General features: G+C 46.2%; 1 protein-coding gene across 5 annotated transcripts in view; it reads right to left on the reverse strand.

Moving 5' to 3' along the window:
- MICU1 (mitochondrial calcium uptake 1) overlaps nt 1-22,982 on the reverse strand; it is an 88,015-nt gene that overhangs the window by 504 nt on the left and 64,529 nt on the right. For all 5 annotated transcript variants that reach the window (XM_015866299.3, XM_015866294.3, XM_015866295.3 and 2 more), the window contains 4 exons: nt 21,470-21,667; nt 11,776-11,913; nt 6,613-6,721; nt 1,032-1,121 (listed from right to left, as the gene is read on the reverse strand). In XM_015866299.3, the coding sequence (XP_015721785.1) occupies nt 1,032-1,121; nt 6,613-6,721; nt 11,776-11,913; nt 21,470-21,667 (535 nt within the window). The remainder of the gene's footprint in view (nt 1-1,031; nt 1,122-6,612; nt 6,722-11,775; nt 11,914-21,469; nt 21,668-22,982) is intronic.

The following is a 22,982-nucleotide window of genomic DNA, read 5'->3' on the forward strand; positions in this document are numbered from 1 at the left end:
CAGCAGGTGGAGCTGGAACCCAGAGGAACCGCAGCCAAGAGGCAGAGCAACACACGGCACTTTCTGTGTCCCTATTTCGATCAGCAGGCGGCAGCCTGGCCATGCTCAGCTGCCACTGCATCCCAGCAGGAGGCTGCAGCAGCAGGGAACCAGGAAGGGCTCTGGTTGGGATGCTCTAAGTTTGGACAAATGCAGGATTTTACTTCTTCCAACCCAAGAGCACATTCCTCTTGCTTTCATCAACACATTTCAAAGGCTGCTCTGAAGCTTGCTATGCCCATCCGTGGGTGTAAAATGCCAAATGCCACTGAGGCAATGGCAGCCATGGCCTGCGATCCATGTTTTTTTGGGAAGATCCTGCCAGATTGATTTGTGTTTCTCTGTAGTGGTGCTTGCAGCCCTCCTGCACAAGTGGTTATCGCCCAAGGGCCTCAACCAGTACATCCAATGCAGGAAATACTGTCTGAAGTATCTTGATCTCAGGGTGAGATCAACAATTCCGCTGACTCCCACTACCTCAGCCCAAGATGGCTGCAGTGGGGCATGGAGGCATTTGCCACCCCAAACTGTTTGCCTGCAGGTGCAGCACCAAGCTTACTGCAAGCACAGAGCTGCCATGAAGTAGCTAGGCTGGCATTTGTAGAGGGCTTTGGAGCTACAAAGTACCAGATCGGCTGATTTCCAACACTACAACACAACCGCTCATTTTCTTGAGTACATCAGTCTGGTGAGAAAGAGATAAGCTGCTTCCCACTGCAGCCAGCCTGCAGCCAACACTTCTACATGTGATGCTTTAAGATCAATGCACTGGAAGCTGTGCACGATTGGACACCCTTCCCAGAAAGGCAGCTAGAGACCTATGGCCACACAGCAGAGCTCAGCACACAACTAACATCTGCCAGCACAGAAAAACCCTGAGCAAAGCACTGGGCAGTTCCCACACTGATAACCTTCTCCTTACATTTCTAGCCCTGGTTCAGCTCTCAACCCACATGGCTGCAGCCAGCAGTGTTCATAGGACAGCCACTTACCGTCGCAGTCGAAGAGCGCAAACACCACATCACACACATGGTCTGACAGCTCCACCTTCGCCACTGTCCTGGCCACCTGCTGCATCGTCACTGCAAGAGAGGAATTCACATGGTTAGCAGGACACCGGCACCCATGGCTGACACTGAGACAGGCAGAAAACTCTCGTATTTTAGCAGCCAGATTCAGTGCAGGTTTATGCAGTTCATTTTGCTACGACTCACAGGTCTGGTTTAGTCATTTCCGACATATATTAGTGCCTCCCTGACTGCCTGCCTGCTCAGCACCATTTGTTGGGGCTGAAGCACTCTGTTCTCGATGCAATGGAAGAGCTTTGCACAAGTGTATCTGCATTTACCCTTCACTCGGCTGAACTGAAACCCAATGTGAATGACTGAAGGATCCCATCAGAAGTGATTTCATTTTGCGATGCATCACCATGATGTACATTCAAACGGTGCCTTGGGAGGAAACCTTGCAGCAAGGGTGAGAGCTACTCAAAGCTCAGCTTCATCTCTATATTTTTAAAAGCTGCTTTCCAACCAGTTGCACAGCAGCTCTGTGGCACTCCACCAAAGTGAACTGGCCCTTGAAGCTAAAGCAGAGCAGTGAGCGGTGTTTGCAGGGAATCCTGTTCATCATTACCGGAATAAAGCTGTTTCCAAGTCACCGCTGAAGAAAACCCAAATTACTTTTAGCCCCCAAGATGTGATGTGGTCAAATGAACAAACCCAGGTGATGGCATTCCTCAGCCTTACAAAGAGGAGTGTTAATGGTCCAGGATTTAATTAACTTGCACTGACATCAAATGCTCACAAACTGTAATTAAATTCCCAAGCTGACTTCAGCTTCTCCCTCCTTCAGGAAAGGAATAATACCATAAATCTTTCAGCAAGGGCCGGTGCATGCCAGGTCAGAGGCACAGGAGAACGTGGTATAATTAGATTATGTCACGCTGCCTCAGGCTGATGCCAGCCACATCTCCAGACCCTCACACAATGCCTTCACTACAGAACTGCTGCTCTTTGCTGACCTGCCCTCTGCTTTCCTGCCCCAGCAGCTGAGGGCAAGGTCACAGCAAGCTGCCCATCTGCTCTGCTGAACCTCTGGAATAACTCAGCTGCAGCTCTGGGAGCTGCAGCAGAAGAGCATGGCAACAAGGGTAGAGCTCCTTATAGTTTCCTGTAAGGAGGCTGTGGCCTGTGGGACAAATCAACATTGTCTCATGTGCTCTCCTGCACTGAACAACATGAGGGAGAAGTCACAGGGAGAATTACAGAATCGTAAGGTTAGAAAAGCCTTCTCATCAGCTCATCCACCCCCACATGCCCACGTCCCTCAGTGCCACATCTCCATGGCCATGGAACACCTCCAGGGAAACAGACTCCCCCACCTCCCTAGGCAGCCTGTGCCCATGCATCACCATATTTTCAGAGAAGGAATGTTTTGTAATATCCAACCTAAGAAAGAAAGCAGCAGCCCTAGAAGTGAACTGCCCTTAGAGCAAAACCCTCTCTCCAGCCACAGCACATCACAGCTCTCACGCAGCTTTGCTTTTCTAATGGCATCACACATACCAAACAGAATAGTTTGCACAGGTACAATATAAGTCTCTGGCAGTGGTGCAGGGGTCAGTTCTCATCTTCATGTGCTTCTTCTGCAAGCACAGAAGCAGGAGCCCCCATGTTCTGCAGCACACCTGGAACAAACAGTTGCCAAGGAAGCCTCCTCACTCGTATCATCCTGGTAAACAGAGGGCCTAGGGCTGTTCAGAGACCTTCACTGGGACCACGGGGTTGGGTTAAGTGCTCAGGCTTGATTGAGCATGTTCAGAAATGTGAAAAGCTCAAGGAAAAAGCAGCAACACTGGTTTAAAAAAAAAAAAAAAGCACCATCAAAAAAGTTTATCTACACTTATTTCTCAGTTTCATTTTCCCTACGTATCAGCACACCTACACTTAGGGAAGGAGAGAGGCTTTAAGTGCTGTAAGCCACCACATATCCAAGACCAATCACCTCCAACAGCAGAAGCAGAGAATCAGGTTGGAAAAGACCTTAGAGACCATCAAGTCCAACTGCAACCAAACCATACTACCCTAACTCTAACCCACCGCTAAATCATGTCCCAGAGCACCACATCCAAACAGATTTTAAACACTTTCAGGGACAGTGACTCAACCACGTCCTTGGGGAGCCTATTCTAGTCTGTATTTCCTCAAACAGCAATGCTGAATGCCGTAATAGAACCACAGAATTGTTTGGGTTGGAAGGCACCTTTAAGGTCATTTAGTTCCAACTCTCCTACCAGAGGCAGGGACACCTCCCCCTAGGCCAGGTTGCTCAAAGCCCAGCATCCTTCAGCTCCTTTCAAACACAAGCCTTGAGAGGTGCCAGCTCAAGCTCTGACCCCACATTCCTCTGCTGCAGGTGCCCCAGCCTACAGGGTGTCTCAGTGAGGTACATAAAAGTAAAGTGAATCTATGCATGTCATTTCTTTGCTGTTTTAGAAAATGAAACAGGTGCTGTCTGGGGAAACATTTCATCAAACAGCCTTTTCCCAATTTGGATTTTGTGATAGCTGCATCAGTCTATATGCAGGAACATCTCCAGGATTTTATGTTATCAAATATTAGTTCTACTTTTATATCTTGGAAGTTATTTTTCTTATAAGATTTCAAGTGCTGTAGCTTTACTCCAGCTCCTTTAACCAGCCATTGGAGCATTTCATGCAGGGTTAGCTCATGACAGGATCACACCGAGCAATGCCTCACAATGTGCTCAAGACACAGGGTTGTGTGTGGCAGGACCGTGCCAGAGCCTGGGCAGATGGCAAATGTCACTTTTCTCTCTGTCTTGAGATCAATCATTTGGCCAAAGTAACAACAGACAGATGTTCTATCTCACTGGACTGGAAGGCTCTATTTCCTCCTATTGCTGAAGGATATAACTTCCTCTTGCCTCTTTGCAAGTTGCTCAAAGGCACTGAGTCCTGCCCTAAGATGCAGGGCAGACATACAACAGCACTACCGCTGCCAGCAGGTTTGCTGCTCAGATAGACTGGCTGTGGATGGAGCCAAGGAAGTGCAGCTCACACCCTTGCCTCAAAAGGAGACTCACCAATGAATCCTGTGCCAGCCTGCTGCCAGCTGCATGCCCCAACAAACTGCCTGGGGCTGTCTGCTCAGTAGTGTGTTTGTCTGTGATTTGAAAGAATGATGGTTACGTGTTCTCAGAGGAACCAGAGAAGGACAAATGAGGAATCTCCATGTTAATGGGTCAGCTTTATCATCCTCGTTAGAAGAGGCTTCCTCAACACCAAAAAGGAGTTGCCCAGCTATGGCTGTTTGGTGCCATCCATTTTTCCTGTTTCACATTAAGCAGCACTTCTAGAACCTACCAGCCACTCTCCTGCCTGAGGTCAGCAGCAAGGACACAATCTGTCCTTTTGCTCCTCTCAAGGATGAGCAATTCTTATATTTGTTGCTTTTTAATAAGCAACCCTTTAAGAACTTGACTTTCGGAGGAGATGCAGTCCACTTATTGCTGATTTGATTTGTGGGTGTAATATCCAGATGAGGTGAGGATGAGCATGCATATGGGAAACATGTTGCATGCAGACAATTTAGGTGTGCAAGCACACAGATTCCTGCTGCAAAACCCAGGCATACTGCTGTAGGTTGATTTGCATCTTCATTAAAGCTGCAGTAAAACCTTCCTGGTGCATCCTGTCACAACTCACAGGAGCATCTCTGGGCTGGGCAGTGCAGATGGAGGAGAGGGGTAACTCGTGCCACCTGCCAGACACAGACAAAGAGGGGAACCAACAATCATAAAACCGTGACACAGCAGCACAGCTCTCCTGCGAAGGCAGGGAGGGCTTGAACTCATGAATGGCAAAGGGGTCGTGGCTGACACTTCTGGAGCACCCACACTTGAAGGCTTTTTCCACTCCTCTCCTCTTTGCACAGTGTCAGCTTCAACCAGACCTCTCCCTGTGGCTTTCCAGCCCTGCAAGCTCCTGGCAGCAGACCTGGAAGACTCCTGGCAGAACACAGCAGCATAAAGCCTCCCACGGCTTCTTCCTTCAGCCAAAAGACTTGATCAACGGCTGTAGCTCCAGCACAAGCTCATTAATTGTATGTAATTAAACAGTAATCACACTAATTTACCAACTGCACGTGGACCTAAGTACTCCACAAATACATATTTTGTGACTGGGCAATTGCTAATTTACTGTAGATGCTGAGAAAATTGGATTTGCCTGGCTATTATCACCACACTGCAGATAGGGCTCTGCGCAGCAGCAACACATCCATATTTCATGTAAGGTACTTCTTGCTCATTTTTACTTTCCAATTAGAGGGGAAAAAACTCAACAACTATCTGGTTCTTTTAACTTTAAGTCTTAAGATGCAGTGATCTAAAGGAAAGAGTACAGATGATTCCCCAAAAATTCTGAGATGAGGAGAGTTGTTGCATTCAGGAAGAGATGTGACTCCTATGGCAATTCCACTGCCTAAGAACCTATTTGTACCCTAACATTGCCCCGGCAGCTGGACAAACAACTTGCTTCTGAAGCATCTGATTCTGCAGCTGCTTTAACTTGTTAGAAGACAGGAGCTTCCATTAAACTTAAATGCTGGACAGAAACTTCAGTGCTCATCCCAGGAACTCAGTGAAGCCCCAGATTCAGGTGCCACTACCTGGATTTTCACAGAATCACAGAATCGTAGGGGTTGGAAGGGACCTTCAGAGATCGAGTCCAACCCCCCTGCCAAAGCAGGTTCCCTACACCAGGTCACACAGGTAGGCATCCAGGTGGGTCTTGAATACCTCCAGAGAAGGAGACTCCACAACCCCCCTGGGCAGCCTGTTCCAGTGCTCCGTCACCCTCACTGTAAAGAAGTTCCACACATTCATGTGGAATCTCCTATGCTCCAGTTTCTGGCTGTTTCCCTTTGTCCCATTTCCACACACTGCTGCACATTTTAGACCAGAAATGCAGCATGTGGCTCTTCTTTCTAAGCAAAGCCTCTTAATTTTAAGCAAAGAGGAACCAGGTGTTGGTGCAGTGCCTACCACCAGCTCCAGTGCTGGTTAGAGCCCAAAGACCTTTGCAGGAGAGAACCTGCAAGAAACCTTCTTAAAATACCATTTGTCATTTCCAACAATTTTTCAAGTGTTTGTAAAAAGCTGGAAAGGTGTCCCTCCCAAGACTGGTCCTGTTAAAGAAACCTTGAGGTACTTGAGCTGGTGACATATTCAGGGGTTTGCTTTGCCTCTGAATGCATCTGACCTGAATGGTTCTGTTGGAAATCTGTATCACAGCTTACTGATCTATTTAGGCTATACATTCCAGCATTTTTTCCACTCTATATCTAAAATGGAAGAAGCATAAAACCCCAAATCCCTGTTTATACATGCACTGCAGCAAGTTAAACCCCTCATCACAGGGAAGAGCTGCTGCTTTGTGACATGTTTAATCCATCTGACAGGGCTTGCTGGCCAACCCTAAGCCCAACTACAAGGTGCAAGCCGTGTTGCCTCATGCTCACAGCATGTGTGCCTCCTAAGCTTTAATACCTTTATCAAGTGAAGCTCCAGCCATGTGGTAAAAGCTCAACGCCGTGTCCACGTCATTTATATTCTTCAGAAAAGTGAAGAAGTTCTCCACCTCCTCAAATGTCAGCCCCTACAATGGAAAAAGAGGGTCTTAAGTGACAGGAAAGGCAGAATGTGACTCAACAGCATGAGCCTGCAGCTGAGATTTGGGAAACCACTACAAGCAGGTTCATGTATGAGATGTGCTTAAGCTAGCTTTGCTATAGGACGCTGCAGGATGGGTCTGCCTGCCCTATCTCCCTGCACAGCACACAAGCAGAACAGCTGGTGGCAAGCTCAGCTCCTAGCTCCATTTGGCTGCAAAACACAGCTCAGCTGCACTGACCCCTCGAGCAGGGCTGCACTGAGAGCTGCAGCCTCCAGACTGCCTGAGCTAGTGCTCCATCCCAGTAGGGACAGCCACCCTGGCTCCCTCCCTGCAGTGATCAATCAGCCTGTCACAGGAGTTCCGGCTCAGCCTCCTCCTGCCAGAGAGATAGATGTACCAAGATACTGAAACCACAACTGCATAGCATGGCATGGCTTCAGAGTCCGGATGAGAGAGTACACATTGCAGCTGGTGCTGCCAAATATAAACTTCTACGTTGTGCTGTGACCCTGTTCAAGCTGCTCCCAACAATTTCCAATCAGGGAAGAAGTGATCCATCTTTTTTTGAATATAAAGCACTTTAAAAAAAAAAAATCATCTTCTCCTGCAGACACTCGAGAACTGTAAAAAGAACTGCAGAAAATCAAATCTGTAAACAACTCAAGTATTTCAGCTTGTTCCTGTCCTCCATGTAACTGAGTACATGGCTGCGCATGGCTGATGCAAGCTGCAAAGCATGCGCACCAGCTGCAGCAACAGGGTTTATCAGTGCTGGATCCATGGATCCAGACCACAAAGGATGAGGTTTCAAAGTGCAGATGTGGACAATGCACCTAAAAAAAATAAATCCCCAGTCACTGAACAGAGGACTTCCTTTAGATGTGTACCTGCACTGCTTCCCAAGCAGCATGCTAACAGCCATATGGCACAGTCAAATATTATGCTGCCCCAGCAAAAGGAAACACCAGGTGCTTTTGCAGAAGGTAGCACAAAGACTTTGTACAGCTGAGCTACAAGTGTTCTTGGCAATCCAGACACTGACTCATCCCAGCACCTCCCTGCTGGGTGTTTGTGACTGAGCAGAGCACCAGCAATTCAGAAACCCTGCGGGAGCTAAGATCTGCACAGCCACTTTCAGGCCAGCAGGAGACATTGTGCTCTGACTGGCTGTGGCAATGGCCACAACGTACCCCAACAACCACTGTAAGCAGAATCCCAGCATAGCATTTTCCTGGCCGATGTCGAGGCCAAGAAGAGTTCCCCTTCATGTCAAGTGGCCCCTTGTTCAGTAGCTTGTGGTGGCTGCTGTTGTTTCAGCCAGCAGCACAGAAAGTTTCCTGCTTACATACAATCTTGTGGTCCTTGTCATTGCTTTTGTTTTCTAGCAATGACAACTGGAAACACCCTACTGATCCAAGCTTTCATGAGACATACATACTGAATTTCCACAGCAAAAATCCAGCTGGTGTTAAAGAACTGAACAACTAATGAATTCTGTCACTGAGGCTGGCAGCAACATTAACACCTTCCCAATTCTGTAAAACGGGAGAGGTGCAGAACTGTGCTGACAAGCTGACAGCAATGAATGATCACTATCAGCCAGCAGCCAGGTATGGGGATTTATCTGCCTCCTTCACTGTGTGTGTCAGCACTGCTCCGCTCTCTGTAAGTCACTCATGTCACTGCTGAAGGACCAGACACAGGCCTACCAAAGGTTCTGTCTTTTGTTACTCAGGGCCATTTCCACCCGTGTCTGCTTTCTGCAGCTTCTACCTGAATTTTCACTCCTTTTGCTCATAGGGAAATGGCACGCAGTGCAGGTCCTTCACCTGTTCTCTACCTTGCTCTGCTGTCATCAGAGTAAGAAAATGCAATCTCAACACAAAACTACACTGCACAGCCACAGGCAGTCAACAGCCCTGAAGCACGTACAGAAGATGACCTGGATCAACAGGATCAACAGCTTCCGAATAGCCAGCTTGGTTTCCTGGTGGTTAGGGACATATAAACCAAATGCCTTGCTTGTACATACTGAAGACAACACAAGTCCTTAACTAGGAAGAAAGCAGCTGTGTGAGTAAAATTGAAGGGAGAGGATCATAAACAATTATACATAAAGCGGCAGCTGCAGTGAGTGCACAGAGCAGTTCAGGTATGCAGAGTACAGTGGGATTTTTCAAGAACAGAAGTGAGAGCAGGTGACCAATTATACAGGAAAATACACCATTCCCAAAGGCAGGAACACAGAACAACAATGTTAGAAGAGGGGTAAAGATTTTCCTACAGCCACAGCTGCAATGTACTGGGGCTGGCAGGGGCACTGAGCCCAGAATGGATAATCACAGTAGGCAACGTGTGGCAATTTAATCAGAAAGCACTTGAGTTAAAATACATTTCCAAGGTAATGCTGGATTAAAAGCTTGCAACACAGTTATGGTCCAGCTCCTGCTATCCCCTCCCCACACCACACTGCCCCAGTTGTTGTATTCCCACTTTGAAAGGAACAAGTGACAGCTCCTGCTGCTTTTGGTGACATTGCAGCAGGTTAGTAAACCACGTGGATAATGGCTTAGCGTGACATTTAAAGCAAGGAATGAAGGGATCTGGAGAAAAACTTCCCTCGGAACATTCACATCAAGCTGCTGTAACAAAGAAGCTGTTTGGTGACAGGAAATGATTGCAGGGCAAATGGTGAAGAGGCCGAGTGGCTTCAGCATCTCTTTGAGGACTGCGACACAAAGGGGGGCTTGGGAGAGCATCAGCTCCGTTCCTTCTCCACAGGCAAGGAGCAAAGCAGGGCAAGGAGCAAAACAGAGCACGACACAGCAGCTGCTGGCTCTGCAGATGTCTCAGTCGCAGAAGCACTGCCAGCACTGAGCTCCTGCTGTTCCCAGTGAAGAGCTTAATGCTACACTCATTCACAAGGGCAACTCTGCAAGCACATCCCTGAATAAATTAGTTGGGAAGCTCAAAAGGCAATTAATGTGATTCTGGCCATGGCAGTCCTATTTCTAATGGGATCGGAAAATTTAAGCAACATAAAAACACTGACAGCTGCACCTGCGCTTTCCAATAAAAGCACATGAGTACACACAGACATGAAATACTGCACACAAACCTGCAAAGGATACAGTCCTCTGCAACACCCCAGCAGAAGAACAAATACTTTCAGGAAGAGGTTCTCTTGTACCTACGACACAGCAATGCTAGGCACAGGGCTGGGCTATCTGTGAGTTAAGACCTGCCAAAACAGATGAGCGTGGTGCCTCATGTCTGTCTTGTATAAGCACAGGCTTTGAGCATCCTGGTGGTTAGAAGGTTTACCTGCTCCTATGTAAAGAAGCTGCCACTCCTTGGCTTCTTCCTTTACTTCTTAAATCAATGTGTATCTTGTTAATTGAGGGGCTGTCTTATTGCAGGATTTGGTTGCTTCATCTCCCCCAGCCTGAGGAACTATAAGATTTCTAGCAATTCTGTTTCTTGGAAACATTTTTTTCCCCCTTACAAGTTACTGGAATGAAGAAATAAAGAGACTTGCTCAGAACCTGTCTGTTACCTACAAATAGAAACACAATCTGGCTGCCTTAGGGATGAGGTATAAGGTAAAAACGAAAGTTCTTTCTCTGCCACAGATGTCAGGTTTCTGACTGACACATGGAAGGAAAAGAACATCTGCTGTAAGAAGCCTTCCAAAAATAACTCCCTCTGACTAATTTCTCATACACCTGGCTACTGTTCCACATATATATACAATCACAGCAGAGAATCGCCAGCTTGTGAGTGTAACAATAGAGCTGATATTTTCTATTCCGCAGACATGACAGCCACTCAGTCACAAAGTATTTGTCCCGAGAAATAAAAGAATTGCTGTTAAAACTCAAGGGGAGCAGAAGCATTGGAGGAGTAAAACCCACAGGGTCTTGCTCAAAAATCCAATAAATGGACTCAAAAAACACACCCTTGGAAACACTAATGAACTTATTTAAGCTAGTGACCAACAGCTTGGGAAGTGAAATGTTCAGGTACTTACAGGCAATTCCTTCCTGCTTTTGGGCATTGTCTGCTGTCAGACTGTCAAGTATATCATGAAAGCACTGGAGCTCAGGCCTCCCCCACAGAGTTAGGACAAATGAGAGGTCTCTGAAATACAGAGACTGCAGAAGTTCCACTTGAGAGAGGCACTTCAGGGATGCCCAAACTTGCTGCGCCTCTGCACTGTGCCGGGAGAGATGAAAACTCACTTGATACTGCTTGTTCAGCTCCCAAAGGAACGCTCCCAGGAGCGCCACCTTATGGAAGCAGACATGAAATTCTAATACTGAAGAATTGCAGCACCCCATACTCACTTTACCTGATGAAAAATTTCCTATATGCATTTTTTATTCCAAGATCTCTCACTAGATTAACTGGTGCAGGTTATGCAGCCTTATTCCTTTCTAAATCATAAGTAATTCAAACCATTTTTCTCATACGTTCATAACTAAATAATAAACTGCCCAGCCAGAGCAGCTAATTAAACTTAAAGTAACTTACTTACTGGATCATCTTCAGTATTTATTCTGGCTTCAGACCCAGAGTGATGCTTTCTAAACATAAGTTTTGTCAAGTGCAGCATCGTGTCAATAAGGAGAGGCCTACACTCTGATCAGGACGCAATTACTGCACTCCCACCTCCTGCATCTCCCTACTCCTTGGGAGGATTCATCATCTGCAAAGTCAGCATGTCTCTCCAGGCTGCTTTTCTCTGGATGACAAGAATGGCTTGTTACGTAAGGATAGAGCTTTGCATGTCAGCCTATTGCTTAGTAAAGTCATTTCTTGCCCCTAGCCCTTCACAAGTGCATGAAAACCTCAGGAGTTTCATCCATCTCTGCCACAAGGCATCACTCAGCCACGTGCAGTTTAGAAAACCAGTGGAAAAGACCATCAGTGTGTTTCCCTCTACAAGAGTACCCACTGAGCCCAGTGCATCTCTCAGCATGATGCAAGATGGTTGCCTGCTCCTTTGCCCCCCCACATTCCCAAATTCGACTGACCTCCCCATCTTGGAAGTGTTTCTTGAGCTGCTTCAGCATGACTGTCAGCTTCTTGGACTGCACCCCGCTGTAGGCCAGCAGCATGCTGCCAAACTGCCGCTCTGTGATCCGCCCATCCACCGGGTCGTGCCGCTCAAACTGCAGGGAAAAAAGAAGGTGAAAATGAGGGATTAAAAAAGGTACAGTAATAACAAATGAACAGCACAGCAGACGTGCTGAGAGAAGGAACCCCAGCACGTTTGATTAGTTGCTTCTCCAGGACTGTTTCCATCAGAATCAATATTTCCTTGTATGGGCAACTTCTTGAGAAGTTTTCGTACCTAGTCCTCTCAGTTTCATCTTATTGGAGGCTATTTGTAGAATTGGACTTGAAGAAACAAGACAATTATTTTAACCTGAAGAAATTAAGCTTGTGACCACAGGTCCCCAAGGGAGTGACAGACAAGAAAAAACATTAAGGTGTTCTTTGCATGGGCTTCAATCTTGGACAAACACCAGAACAAGTGGGTGGTGCAGCAGCTTCTTCCCACCTGCTCCAAGACTCCAGTTTCACACATCTTAGCATTTGGAATCCCTTACTTGATTTCCATGAAGTATATCAGAAAATGTACAGCTGATTACAAGCCCGAGGATGACATTAACAACGGAATTAATTTTTAAACTCTTATGGAACAACTCATTTAGCACAAGAGTAACGCTAATTTGACATAACGTGGCTGTGTTAACTATTCCTGCCTCAATCGCTTTCCTGTGCTTAATTACACAGCTAGCACAAAGCCAGCAAGGCACCCAGCTGAGATCAAGGTGGGAGCAGGGGATGAAAGGCAGCAGCTCTGCCTGTGATCTCAAGTTGCCTCCGAAGCAGCGAATTTCTCAGGAAAGCCTTGACTCAGCTTCCAGAGTTTCTGCAGCACTGCATCTAGCTCTGCACTGAGATGTGACAATGTGGCTCCCACCAACTTACATGTGGGGAAATGGAAACATTTAACCAAAACACAGATGCCTCCAGTCAATAGTTGGCAGCCAGGTACTGTGCTCACTCACACACCGTGGTGCACACTGCAGAGACAGCCAAGGAGGGGAGTGACGAGCACCACTGTTACAGATCAGCTGCTGTGTGCTGGGCTCCAGTCTCAAGTACAATCACCACTGAGCTGCAAAAAAAGCCATTCACCAAGCAGCAACATGGCAAAGGATGAAGGAAGTTTAAAACTTGCCTCCGGCTGGTGTCAAATACACTTAAGTTAACAGGGGGAGGGATGAGCAGAAGACGTTGTTTATAGAAGACACAGAAAAATTTCAATGAGAAGACAAAAAGAAGTTTGAGCAAACCACACAAAAGTTGGTTGTAAAATAAGCCTCGATGCTTTGTGGGAAAATAGAGGATGAGTGCAGCAGGGGCTGCTGTGATCTCCATTTCCACTTCTGGGCTTCACAAGTGCCAGCACTCCTGCATCAGTCAAAGCTCTGTACTCCTAGAAGCCACCAACAAAACACATTTCCTGAGACAGTAAATTGCTATATTTTTTCTGATATGCTGCCAGTAGTGTTTCTTTATCACAAAGCTTCGCTTCAAATGATTCGTGAGAAGAACCTTGTTTTCAGCTTCTAAAAACACAATTCAGCTGCAGCAGCCCCTTCCAGCTACATGTTGGGAAGCAACCATGTGTTTTCTCCTGCGTGATTAACAGGGTATTTCCAGTTACAAATCGAGACTTCAGAGCCACTGGCTCACTCTGGCAGGCAGCAGGCACAGTGAAGGCACACTTCATTATTCCTTGGGCAAGCTCCTGGCAAGCCCAGTGCTGCCAGACAGCTTCCAGGCACCACCACTTGGTGCCAGCAGTGGATTCTGCATGTGCACAACAGTAAGGCTGCAAGACTTAATAGAGGCACAGTGCTCTCCAGTGTCACCAGAGGTGCTGTTCAAATTAGCCTAAAATTCATTAGGCAGTACTGGTAGTCACTAGAAGGTGGTGAGATATGCAGGACAATCAAATGTGCTCCCCAAAGGGGAGGAAAGTGGAAGAAATGGGTACAGCCAGAAGTGCCCAGAGCAGATGTCCCAGAGCCAACCTGGAGCAGCTTCCCTAGCCTGGTCCATACAGCCAGCCCATGTCCACACCAGCCATTATAGAGCCTACCTGTAAGCTGAAAAATATGTTTAATACCCTTCTTTCACCCCATACAAAAAAATTAGGTGTGAAAAACACCTCCGTGTTTCTTTAAAAGAAGCTTCTTATGTATCTCTAATGATAAGGTTAAACATAGCTTTCAGTCTGAATAACTACGCCTACCCTCTTTTGCTTTGGTGCATACAGGAAAGGCTTCATCAAATGAAGAAAGCAGAAGGCAAATAAAGAGACTGTTTTCTCTGCTTCCACATCCCCTTAATTGCAGAACTCCTCACTGAAAGGCAATGCAAGAATCCACCACAGAATGACAGACCCGTAATCACTCTGCTCCCAGACTTCACTGCCTGTCTTGACTAACCCACCCCACCTGTTTCTGGGGGAATTCAAATGGCAGCCCCTGAAAAGCACCCAGCATGAGCCACTTCAGAGGAACCACCACTAAAAGCATCTTTGTTCAGGAAAATGCTGGGACTTCTTACACACAGAAGTTGGTTTCCTCTCCTCCTCCTCCTGCTGCCACCAGCTGCAGAGCTTGTGGCTGGGTAATGAGGCAGCTCCAAGGGCTGCAAGCCACGTGGTGTGGGCAGCACAACCTGCTTTGGGTCCACTCATGCACAGGGAGTGGACAAGGCCAATGCCACCAGAACTCAAGCCATCCACCTGACGGGTTAGGAGTTCACAGCTCTGACCAAGAATGGGGAAACAGGAATGAGCGTTTAAGCCAAGGGCTTGAGGCACAGCAGCATCACATCTCTAGGAGCTGCTTGCAGATCTCAGGCTCTGCAGGTCTCAGGGCAGGGCTGCATTGCTGCTACCTGCCCTGCTTCAATACTGCTTTCAGCCCCAACACTGCAGTGATATGGACAGCAAACTTTAACATATCAGTGATTTAAAAAATATTTTTTAAAAAAAAATAATCTTACTCAGACAAAGGTCAGACTTGAGAAACCTTCCCTGAGGAGGATCTGGTACCATGTCAGCCCATTCTCCTCCTCTACACATTTGTCATAAGCAATAATGCTAGAAAGATACGTGCAGGGAATTTCTACCTAAAAATCCTAGTGCTGAAATCCTGACTCCCCAGTAACAGTGAGTAACGGGAACTACTTCAAAGCAAGGAGCAGCAATGTGGCCAGCAGACCCAACTGTGCAAAGCAGCGCCATGTCTGCACTGCCTGAGGGGAGTGCTGGAATTCAGGACACTCAGGGATGGCTGAGCACCACACGCAGCCTGCAGACAAAGTCCAGTGGACGTTGCCATTTGGTTTTTAATCCAAAGCCAAACGCACACCACCTAAATCAGCAAGAGCCTCAATGCCTGCCCAGTGATGAAAGGGACATGCACAGCTGTGATGTGTTGATGAAAACACAGCTCTGACTTTCTTCAACACCTTCCAAGCTGTTTGCGAACTGCATGCCAAATTCAAGCCCGTAAAGACCAGCTAAATAAAAAAATAATAACAGATTCCTGACAGCAGTGCAGAGCTTGGGGCACTCCTGTCTTGAGTCAACAAGACCCAAGGTTGGTTCTGCTCAGTGCTGTGACTGGAAGGAAGTACACACACACTTTGCATCTGCCATCATTTGCAGTATGCTCCAAGAGAAGTGAATTAACTACTGTGGAAGCAGGAGGCCTCCCAGAGGACTGAGCAAACAGCAGGCAACAAAGAAATCACCAAGAACAATATAAACTGTATTATTTTTTAGCCTTTGCCTTCAGTATAAAACTCCAAGTCTACATCAGTTTTCCAGAACTCCATGTAAAAACAGAACCTCCACATTTCTTTAACAAAATCAGTCCTCACACACTGCAATGAAAAATGTGGTTTATCAAGAAGTCTCCTTTCTCTCCAGCTGCACAGAGCATCTTCTGCAGCCTCAGCCTGGCCACAGCCAGATGTCAAAGTACAAACTGAGCCCTGGTTTGCTGCTAGAGATCCCTCATTGTCAAGCAGCCAGGAAAGCCCCACACATGCTGCTACCACCATGGACTGAGTTCTGCACACCCATAGTAATTAAAATAATGCTGGCTGCAGAATAAGCCTTGCACAAATACAGCACCCCTCAAATGTACTTAGAGGTCATGCTTGTGGAGATCAGACCTGCAAAATGGTGTAGAGGCAGGGGATTCCTGGCTGTTTTTATGGAAGATCTCACAGGGCTTTGAGCTCCCAGCTCCAGCAGGCACAGGAGTCCTCTGGTTTTACTTCTCTCAGCAACACTTCCAGCAGCTCCATGCACTCAGTCTGTGGTGGGTCTTGAATGTCTCTATTGCAATGCCTTGCCCTGTGACAGTACAATTACAGCACCCTGAGCCACACAGGGCTTGCTGAGAGCTGCTGCATGACTGAGCTGGTCTGTAAACACCAGGGAAGGTTATGAAACATAGTCACATTGCACAGCCTTAAAAGGGAGATTAAGCACAAAGCACAGCACTCGTGCGGTGCAGGAGTCAGCATTTTCAAGTTATTGGGTTTTTTCCTTACTTTTCAGAAATCTCCTAAACCAATCTTCTACAGTTTGATGCAGATATCTCTGAAAAGTGAATGAACTGCAGCCAGGCACCCCAGCAATGCTGTGCCTATCCCTATTACGCATTTCAATCCAGCTGCATTTTAGCAAGCTGTTAAATTGCTAGGAAGACTTCTAGAAAAAAAACAATGCACAGAGTCCCTAAAATCTCAGAGCAAGCGCCTAAGGAAGAAGTGTACGTGTGCCACTTCTTATTACACATCAGGATAAAAAGTCTTTATCTACAAGGGCTTTTGGGTGGAGAGAAGAAAGTAGAGGATAATTTTTGAGCTTCTTTATATTGGTTAGACAAGCATCAATAACAGAAATATTGCTAATTCTGTCAGTTCTAAGGGTACTTGAAAAAGGTGACCTGTTTGGAAAGGCAGCAAAGTGCGTGTAATAAGGGGCTAAAGGAATCTGGGAAATAATGATTTGTGGGGTAATATTCAGATACTCTTTAAAGTAGTATTTGCTCAAAGCTTTATTGGACAGGCCATAATGCACTATTTATCTGCAAACTGCTGCAGCACTGGTTCTGTTTACTGCTCTGAAGAAGCATGCTGCCAGGATCTCTTGTCAAGTTGCATATACAACACTGACAGAGAAGGAAAGCACTGTTCATCTTCCTAAAACCCAGCAAGCCCATTTGTCCAGAAAAAAAAGAATGATCTGGGAGGAAGCAGCGATGCTTGCAAGAGCACCAAGTTGGTGCCAGAAGAGAAAGCATGGCAGAAGATTCTAAATGCTTTTTAGTTGGAAAGATCAGAGGTCTCCAAAATAGTCACATTTCAGCTGTTCTGAACACCACCCTTGCACATCAAGCTGTCCAAGAAAGTCAGTCCAGAGCTGGATAATGAGTAAACAACAACTGCTCTTAACATGCAGTTGCGGCACTAGGGGGACATGGTTCTGGGGGCAGGTAAGCCACTTTCACAGAGGAAAAGTCCCATCTTTTGAATGGTTTCCCTCTTCTTCCCTTGCTCTCTGAGAGCAGCTTAAGTGAATATGTAGCAGCAAGGTTAAAAAGGTGCATCTGTCAGCAGCAGTGAAATCCCCGCAGAACAAGTGCTTTTTAGATTCTTTTGACACTTCTTTGGCCTTGGCACAGAACCACTGCCTGCAAGGGGAAGAAATTAATTCCAGCCACCCGCAACTTGTTACGCTTTAATGAGCAATTAAAAAAGGTTATATAAAGATGGCTGTACCTTAACTTCATCCTCATGAATCAAAATAACTTCTTGCCGGCTCAGAAAGGATCTGCATTTTGAAATTTCAAGTGTTGAGGGAATGAAATGAGAAAAATGTAAAGGAGAGGAATCTGTCTTACTCATGTCTGATGAATTAGAGAGAAGCATTCACTCGGCTGCTGGGGGCAGAGCAAGATGAGACAGAGCACCTGGCTCCTGCTCTGCCAGCCAAGAGCCCAGCTCCCACTGCTGCTCTCTGCCCTGACTGCATCACTGTCACTTGTGCCCTTGGCAATGCTCCTGGTACCCAGACATGAGGAGCAGAGGATCTCCTCCATCCCATGTGCCCACTGAATAAGGAAAACGCAAAGTTAAGAAATGTAACGAGCTCCTGACCTCTCTGCAGCAAAACCCATTGGCTGTTTGTACGTAACCAAGCCCAACAGTCTGGAAATCCAAATAAAAGTCGCTGTGGAATCAATGCACGCGGTTTTATTACGATATGAGTACATAGCTCTTCCACTGCCCGCTGGAGTTCACGCTGTTTCTGCTTGGCCTTGGAGTTCAATTTACCAAGAGAAAATAAGTTAACTGCACATTAAATCAGTTTAGCAGAGAAAAGGGAGTGAAAAGGGTAAAGCGGCTGCTCAGACTATCTCATATCACCCATAACAGCACACACAAGTCAGGATTTTCAAGATAGACACAGCTGTAGTTTCAGAATCCTGCCTTTCATCTCTGTTCCAGATCTGGTTTGACACCACAGGCACGTACCTCACTGCTGGCAGTAGAGAACTGGGGAAATATAACAAAGGTAAGTATGGAGATTAAATCTCTGCTCTTAGCAGGTTTGGGGTGGCATTTCAGAGTGCAAAGAGGTGATGCAGATGTGGAGAGCAAAGAATTAACATACCTTTCCTACATCTACTTACACAATAACTAAAATGTAGGCTGGAAGAGATGCATGGGCTCTCAGTCCAAGAGGACCAAGGACATGGGAAGGTCTAGGACAGACACTACCAGCACAAATAGCAGAAATGTCAAGAACTATTCATCTTCCTAACTCAGAGCACTCACTAAAAACAGCACTATTTGATACAAATACTGCATAAGGAACATACTGACTGAAGAACCTGCACTGCCTTTTTATTCAAACTTATCACCCTTTCTGACACTGATAGGAGAAAAGGGAGCTTTTTCAAAGATGCTAATACAACAGAACGTGAAAGAGGTTAAAAAAAAGCTGAGTACTTGTTTAGGATCCTGTCCCCTTTCTGGGTTGGTCCCCAGCATCTCAGCCTTAACTAATCAATATCAACCTGCAACACAGAAAGGATTCCAGCTCCACTCACACCAACAGGCACCAGTCCCAACAGGCAGAGTTGGCACTGATACCTCTCCTGGAGGAAACAGCAGTACTTTACATGCACTTCCTGCTCTGGAAGACTATAGGGAAAAGCAGTGAGATATCAGGGAAACCATTGAAGCGGACAAACTATAAAAACTTATAACAAATCATTAAAAGCTTCTCTTCGCCCTCTGGCTGTGGTTACATTTCTCATCTTTTCCTTCCACAGCTGAGCTGATTGCCGAGTTCTCATAAGGTGATGGAAAAATGTACTTTAATCAAAACAATAAGCAAAAGGGAAGAAAGTCGCCACGGTTATTTAAACATGCTGTCAGAAATTTCACCCAAACAGAACAGAAAATGTCTGGGGCTTTGTCTGACCTAATCATTCTCAGAAAGTTTCTGCATGAATATTTTGGTAAGCAGAAAAAAACACCACCAGCAGTAAGGAGAAAGTTTCTGACCACCTGAACCCAATATTCTACCTCCAGAGCCAGAAGAAGAAACTGATCCTCCAGTGTACTAACTGCAGATATGCCTGGATCTGTCTTACCACATTCTGTAAGTGGCTGTGTTCATTAGAGCACTCCTTGGAAGAGGAGCAATGTGAACCCACTAGGCACTGTGTGAAAAGCCACTTCACCAGGAACAAAACCATCAAATATAAAGCAAGGAGAGAAGGTTTGAGGTAATGCCAAAGGAGATAAAAGCATTGCAGGAGAGGCCACGTTACATAATGTGGAGGACAGAAATAGGTCTGCATTGCCTAAATCAGTGAGAACTACAGACGAAAATCAGGTGCTTTAATATCATGAATTCAGGGAAAAAACCCACAAGTTTGGCAGAACAAGTTCATCAGCATTGGACAGATTAATTTTTCAGTTGAAATCATAAAATAAATGCTAAGCACAGCACAGTGCTCAAAGGTGCATATTCACTTACTTACCAAGACATCAGTACCTTGTCCTGTCCCCAGTTTACTTGTTAGAAAGGCAACTAACATTTATCAGAAAGATACACAACTGGTTGATAGCACTGTGAACTAAATCAGTACCCAACTCTTGCAGGAAGAGCAGAATAAGCATGAAGAAGCTAAAAAATAATGAAAATCCCAATGCTTCTCACCGAGCAAAGTGAGAACCCGGGGATGAACCACACAACTCCAGCACTGGGTTAGAAAAAATAGTTCAGTGCCTGATCACTGCCTGACACTGGAGAGAAAGTGGCAGTGGGAAACCAGAGCAGAATGGCAAGCGAGGACAGAGCGATTTCTAGTTCTCTTCCCTTCAAGTTTCATCTTGTGTTTCTTAACCTTAAAAATTATTTCATTGATTTTCAATTTGTAGAGGAGCTGAAGAACCAACACTTCCCAGCCCACTGAGAACATTTTCCCTCTACCAGCCTACTCCCCCTACGAATGCACAGCCATGCTGCCAGCTTTAATGAACAGTTAAATGAAGCCAACTAGCTGGACAATTGCCCTCATTAAAACATTAGTCCTTGAGTCAGCTCCTTAGATTTCTAAAACTCTAAATAAAAACGGGAATCAATTCAGGTTCAGTTCATAGAGACCAATTTGATAGCAGCCTATTAAAAAGTTGCACATTAGCTGAATCACACAGCTTGAGCTCATGGACACTTGCGCATAAGACAGAAGCACTAGCAATCTCTAAATACTATCTTAACATGTCATGGTTGTGAGAGGATCTTCCTGAGCACAAAATCCTTACTTGTGATTCAAAGAAGAATCTGGCTTTGCTCAAACCAACTCCAACCTTCAGGCTTTTTCCAGAGAAAGGCAATGCATTAAAATGGATCAGTTCCACTTAGGGACCAAGACAGACACCAAGAAATCTGCTGCTGCTGCTCCTGGAACTCACGGTATTAAAAAAAAAATAAAAATACAACCATAAATGTTGAAGGTTGATACTTGAAGTCATGGTATGTGAATAGTAGGAGTCTGGGAACTGCTGTGAACTCACAGTAATGGAAAAATAAGGATGCATTCAAATTGGCAGAAGATTCAGAATAGACAGCTATTTCTTATTCAATCCTACCTTAACATACACTGTTACAGAGGTCACATAGCAGAGACCATGTATTTAGAAGATTCAAAGAAGGCTTGAATGCTTATGCAGCAGAAATGTTCAGAGCAGTGAAGCAAAGAGGGAATGAGCACAGTAGAAGAGCTTTGGGAAGACTATAACCCCCTGGTTCTTCAAGGCACAGTTTGCTCAGGAGGACTGAGACAAACCTGCCTTAGTAAGGGAGGAACAGACTGCTCAACACTCTGTTGTCTCTTCCTAGAGCATCTCATCATTGGCAGCACCAAAGCAACAGCAAGGCAAGTGCAACATGGAGATAAGCATGCCTGGGATCTTGCATTCTCCACTACCAAAAAGAGTCAGAGATGTTCCTTGGGCGCACAACAGACACCGAAACATTCATCAGAAAGTCAGCAAAGGTTATACCACTCTGCCCTCTCCCCATGAGCCAAAAGTAACTCAAACCTCCAGCTTCAGGATATCATGCTGCAGTTTGCGCTGGAAGTCAAGGAAGTGGGAGATGGTCAGCTTCCCCTTCAGATCTGCCCCAAAGAAGTATGTTGTCAGTGCCGAGTTGAAGCCGGTCTTCAAGGTGTTCCCAGTTGTGGACCGGTCTCTGTGGCGCATGCCCATGCTGGTTTGGGAGCGAATGATGCTCTGAACCTGAAAAATAAGAGGGAGGAAGTTAGAATAAAAATCACCATGGGAAACTGTAAATCCTGGTTAGCCAGCATGAGGTCCAGCTAGCTCACATCACATTCCCTTTCCACCGTGCATATAACAAATTTATTTATTCATTAAACTCAAGGGCTCTCTACTGCAGTTTTAAGCTCCTCCATTATGAGGGCAGGCTGAGCCACAGAGAGGGCCTGTCCATCACAGAGCAAACGGTTCTATCAGCAGACAGGTATCTGCCCCAACACAGCCAAATGCAAAATCATGCGCTGTGACTGCAATATCTTGCAAAACCTCTGCTCTGGGAACCACAGCAAATAATGTAGCATAGGTGTCCTGGTCAAGATCTGCAGTCAAGAGGCTAAATTAATCGCTCAGAAAGCAAGAAGACAAGGATATGGCAACAGTTGCGGAGACTAACAGAAACATTGCAAACATCCTCCTCCTGAGCCCTCTGGAAGGCCCCCACACAGCTCAAGCAGGTGGCATGACACAGGGCAAGGACACTCGGGACAAGTTCACCAGCCCCTGAGACATGGCAAAGGATCAAACTGAAGGATGTAGCAGCAGAAAAAAAAAAGGCCTGATAACTCCTTATTCTAAGGAGGGTTATTCTCCATGTGACAGCCAGCTTCTTCCACTGTACTGCCCAGCCCCAGTGGGAGCAGAGGGAGAAGCTCCAAGGGACTTTCTGGGGCTCCAACAAAACCCATGGCTTTGCCCTCAGCCTCCTCCTGCCAACACACATTGGAAGAAATGAAAAGCAAAGGCAGCAGCTGCACAGGGCTTTTGCTGTCAAAAGGATGCTGGAACCTTGTTACGGCAATATATAGGATGTTACATTTTTTGTAACAATCCCAGAGGGGATGCTCTGGAGAACCCTGCATACCCTTCCCAGGCTCACTGCCTCCCACTGCAAGGAACATCAGAAGTCACAGGGCAAATCACAAAAACAAGGGGGCTGTTTTTTTGAAGTATGCGCTGTGATGTGAGGAAAGACTGTGCCCTCTGCTTTGTAATGCTGCTGTAAATAGCAGCTCCTCCTTTTGCTTTGTGCTCCACTTTAACTGCGAGCTCCGCACGCACATTCCAGGCAAATATTTATAAACTGTCTGGAGCAATGCAGTTTACAACCAGCTGGGAAACCTGCCCCCTCTGCAAAGCAAACGCTTACCACACTGCAGGCTGTGTGAGAGCCCATCTTCTGAGTATGATTCATACAGCATCTCACGTTACAGCCAGACTCATGCCCCTCTTCCCCTCCCCATCCATAGCAACTACCAGACAGTCGGAACATCTATCT

The sequence above is a fragment of the Coturnix japonica genome, chromosome 8 (genome assembly GCF_054131305.1).
Source record: "Coturnix japonica strain WE chromosome 8, WE-NBRP24, whole genome shotgun sequence".
NCBI classification, from domain to species: domain Eukaryota; kingdom Metazoa; phylum Chordata; class Aves; order Galliformes; family Phasianidae; genus Coturnix; species Coturnix japonica.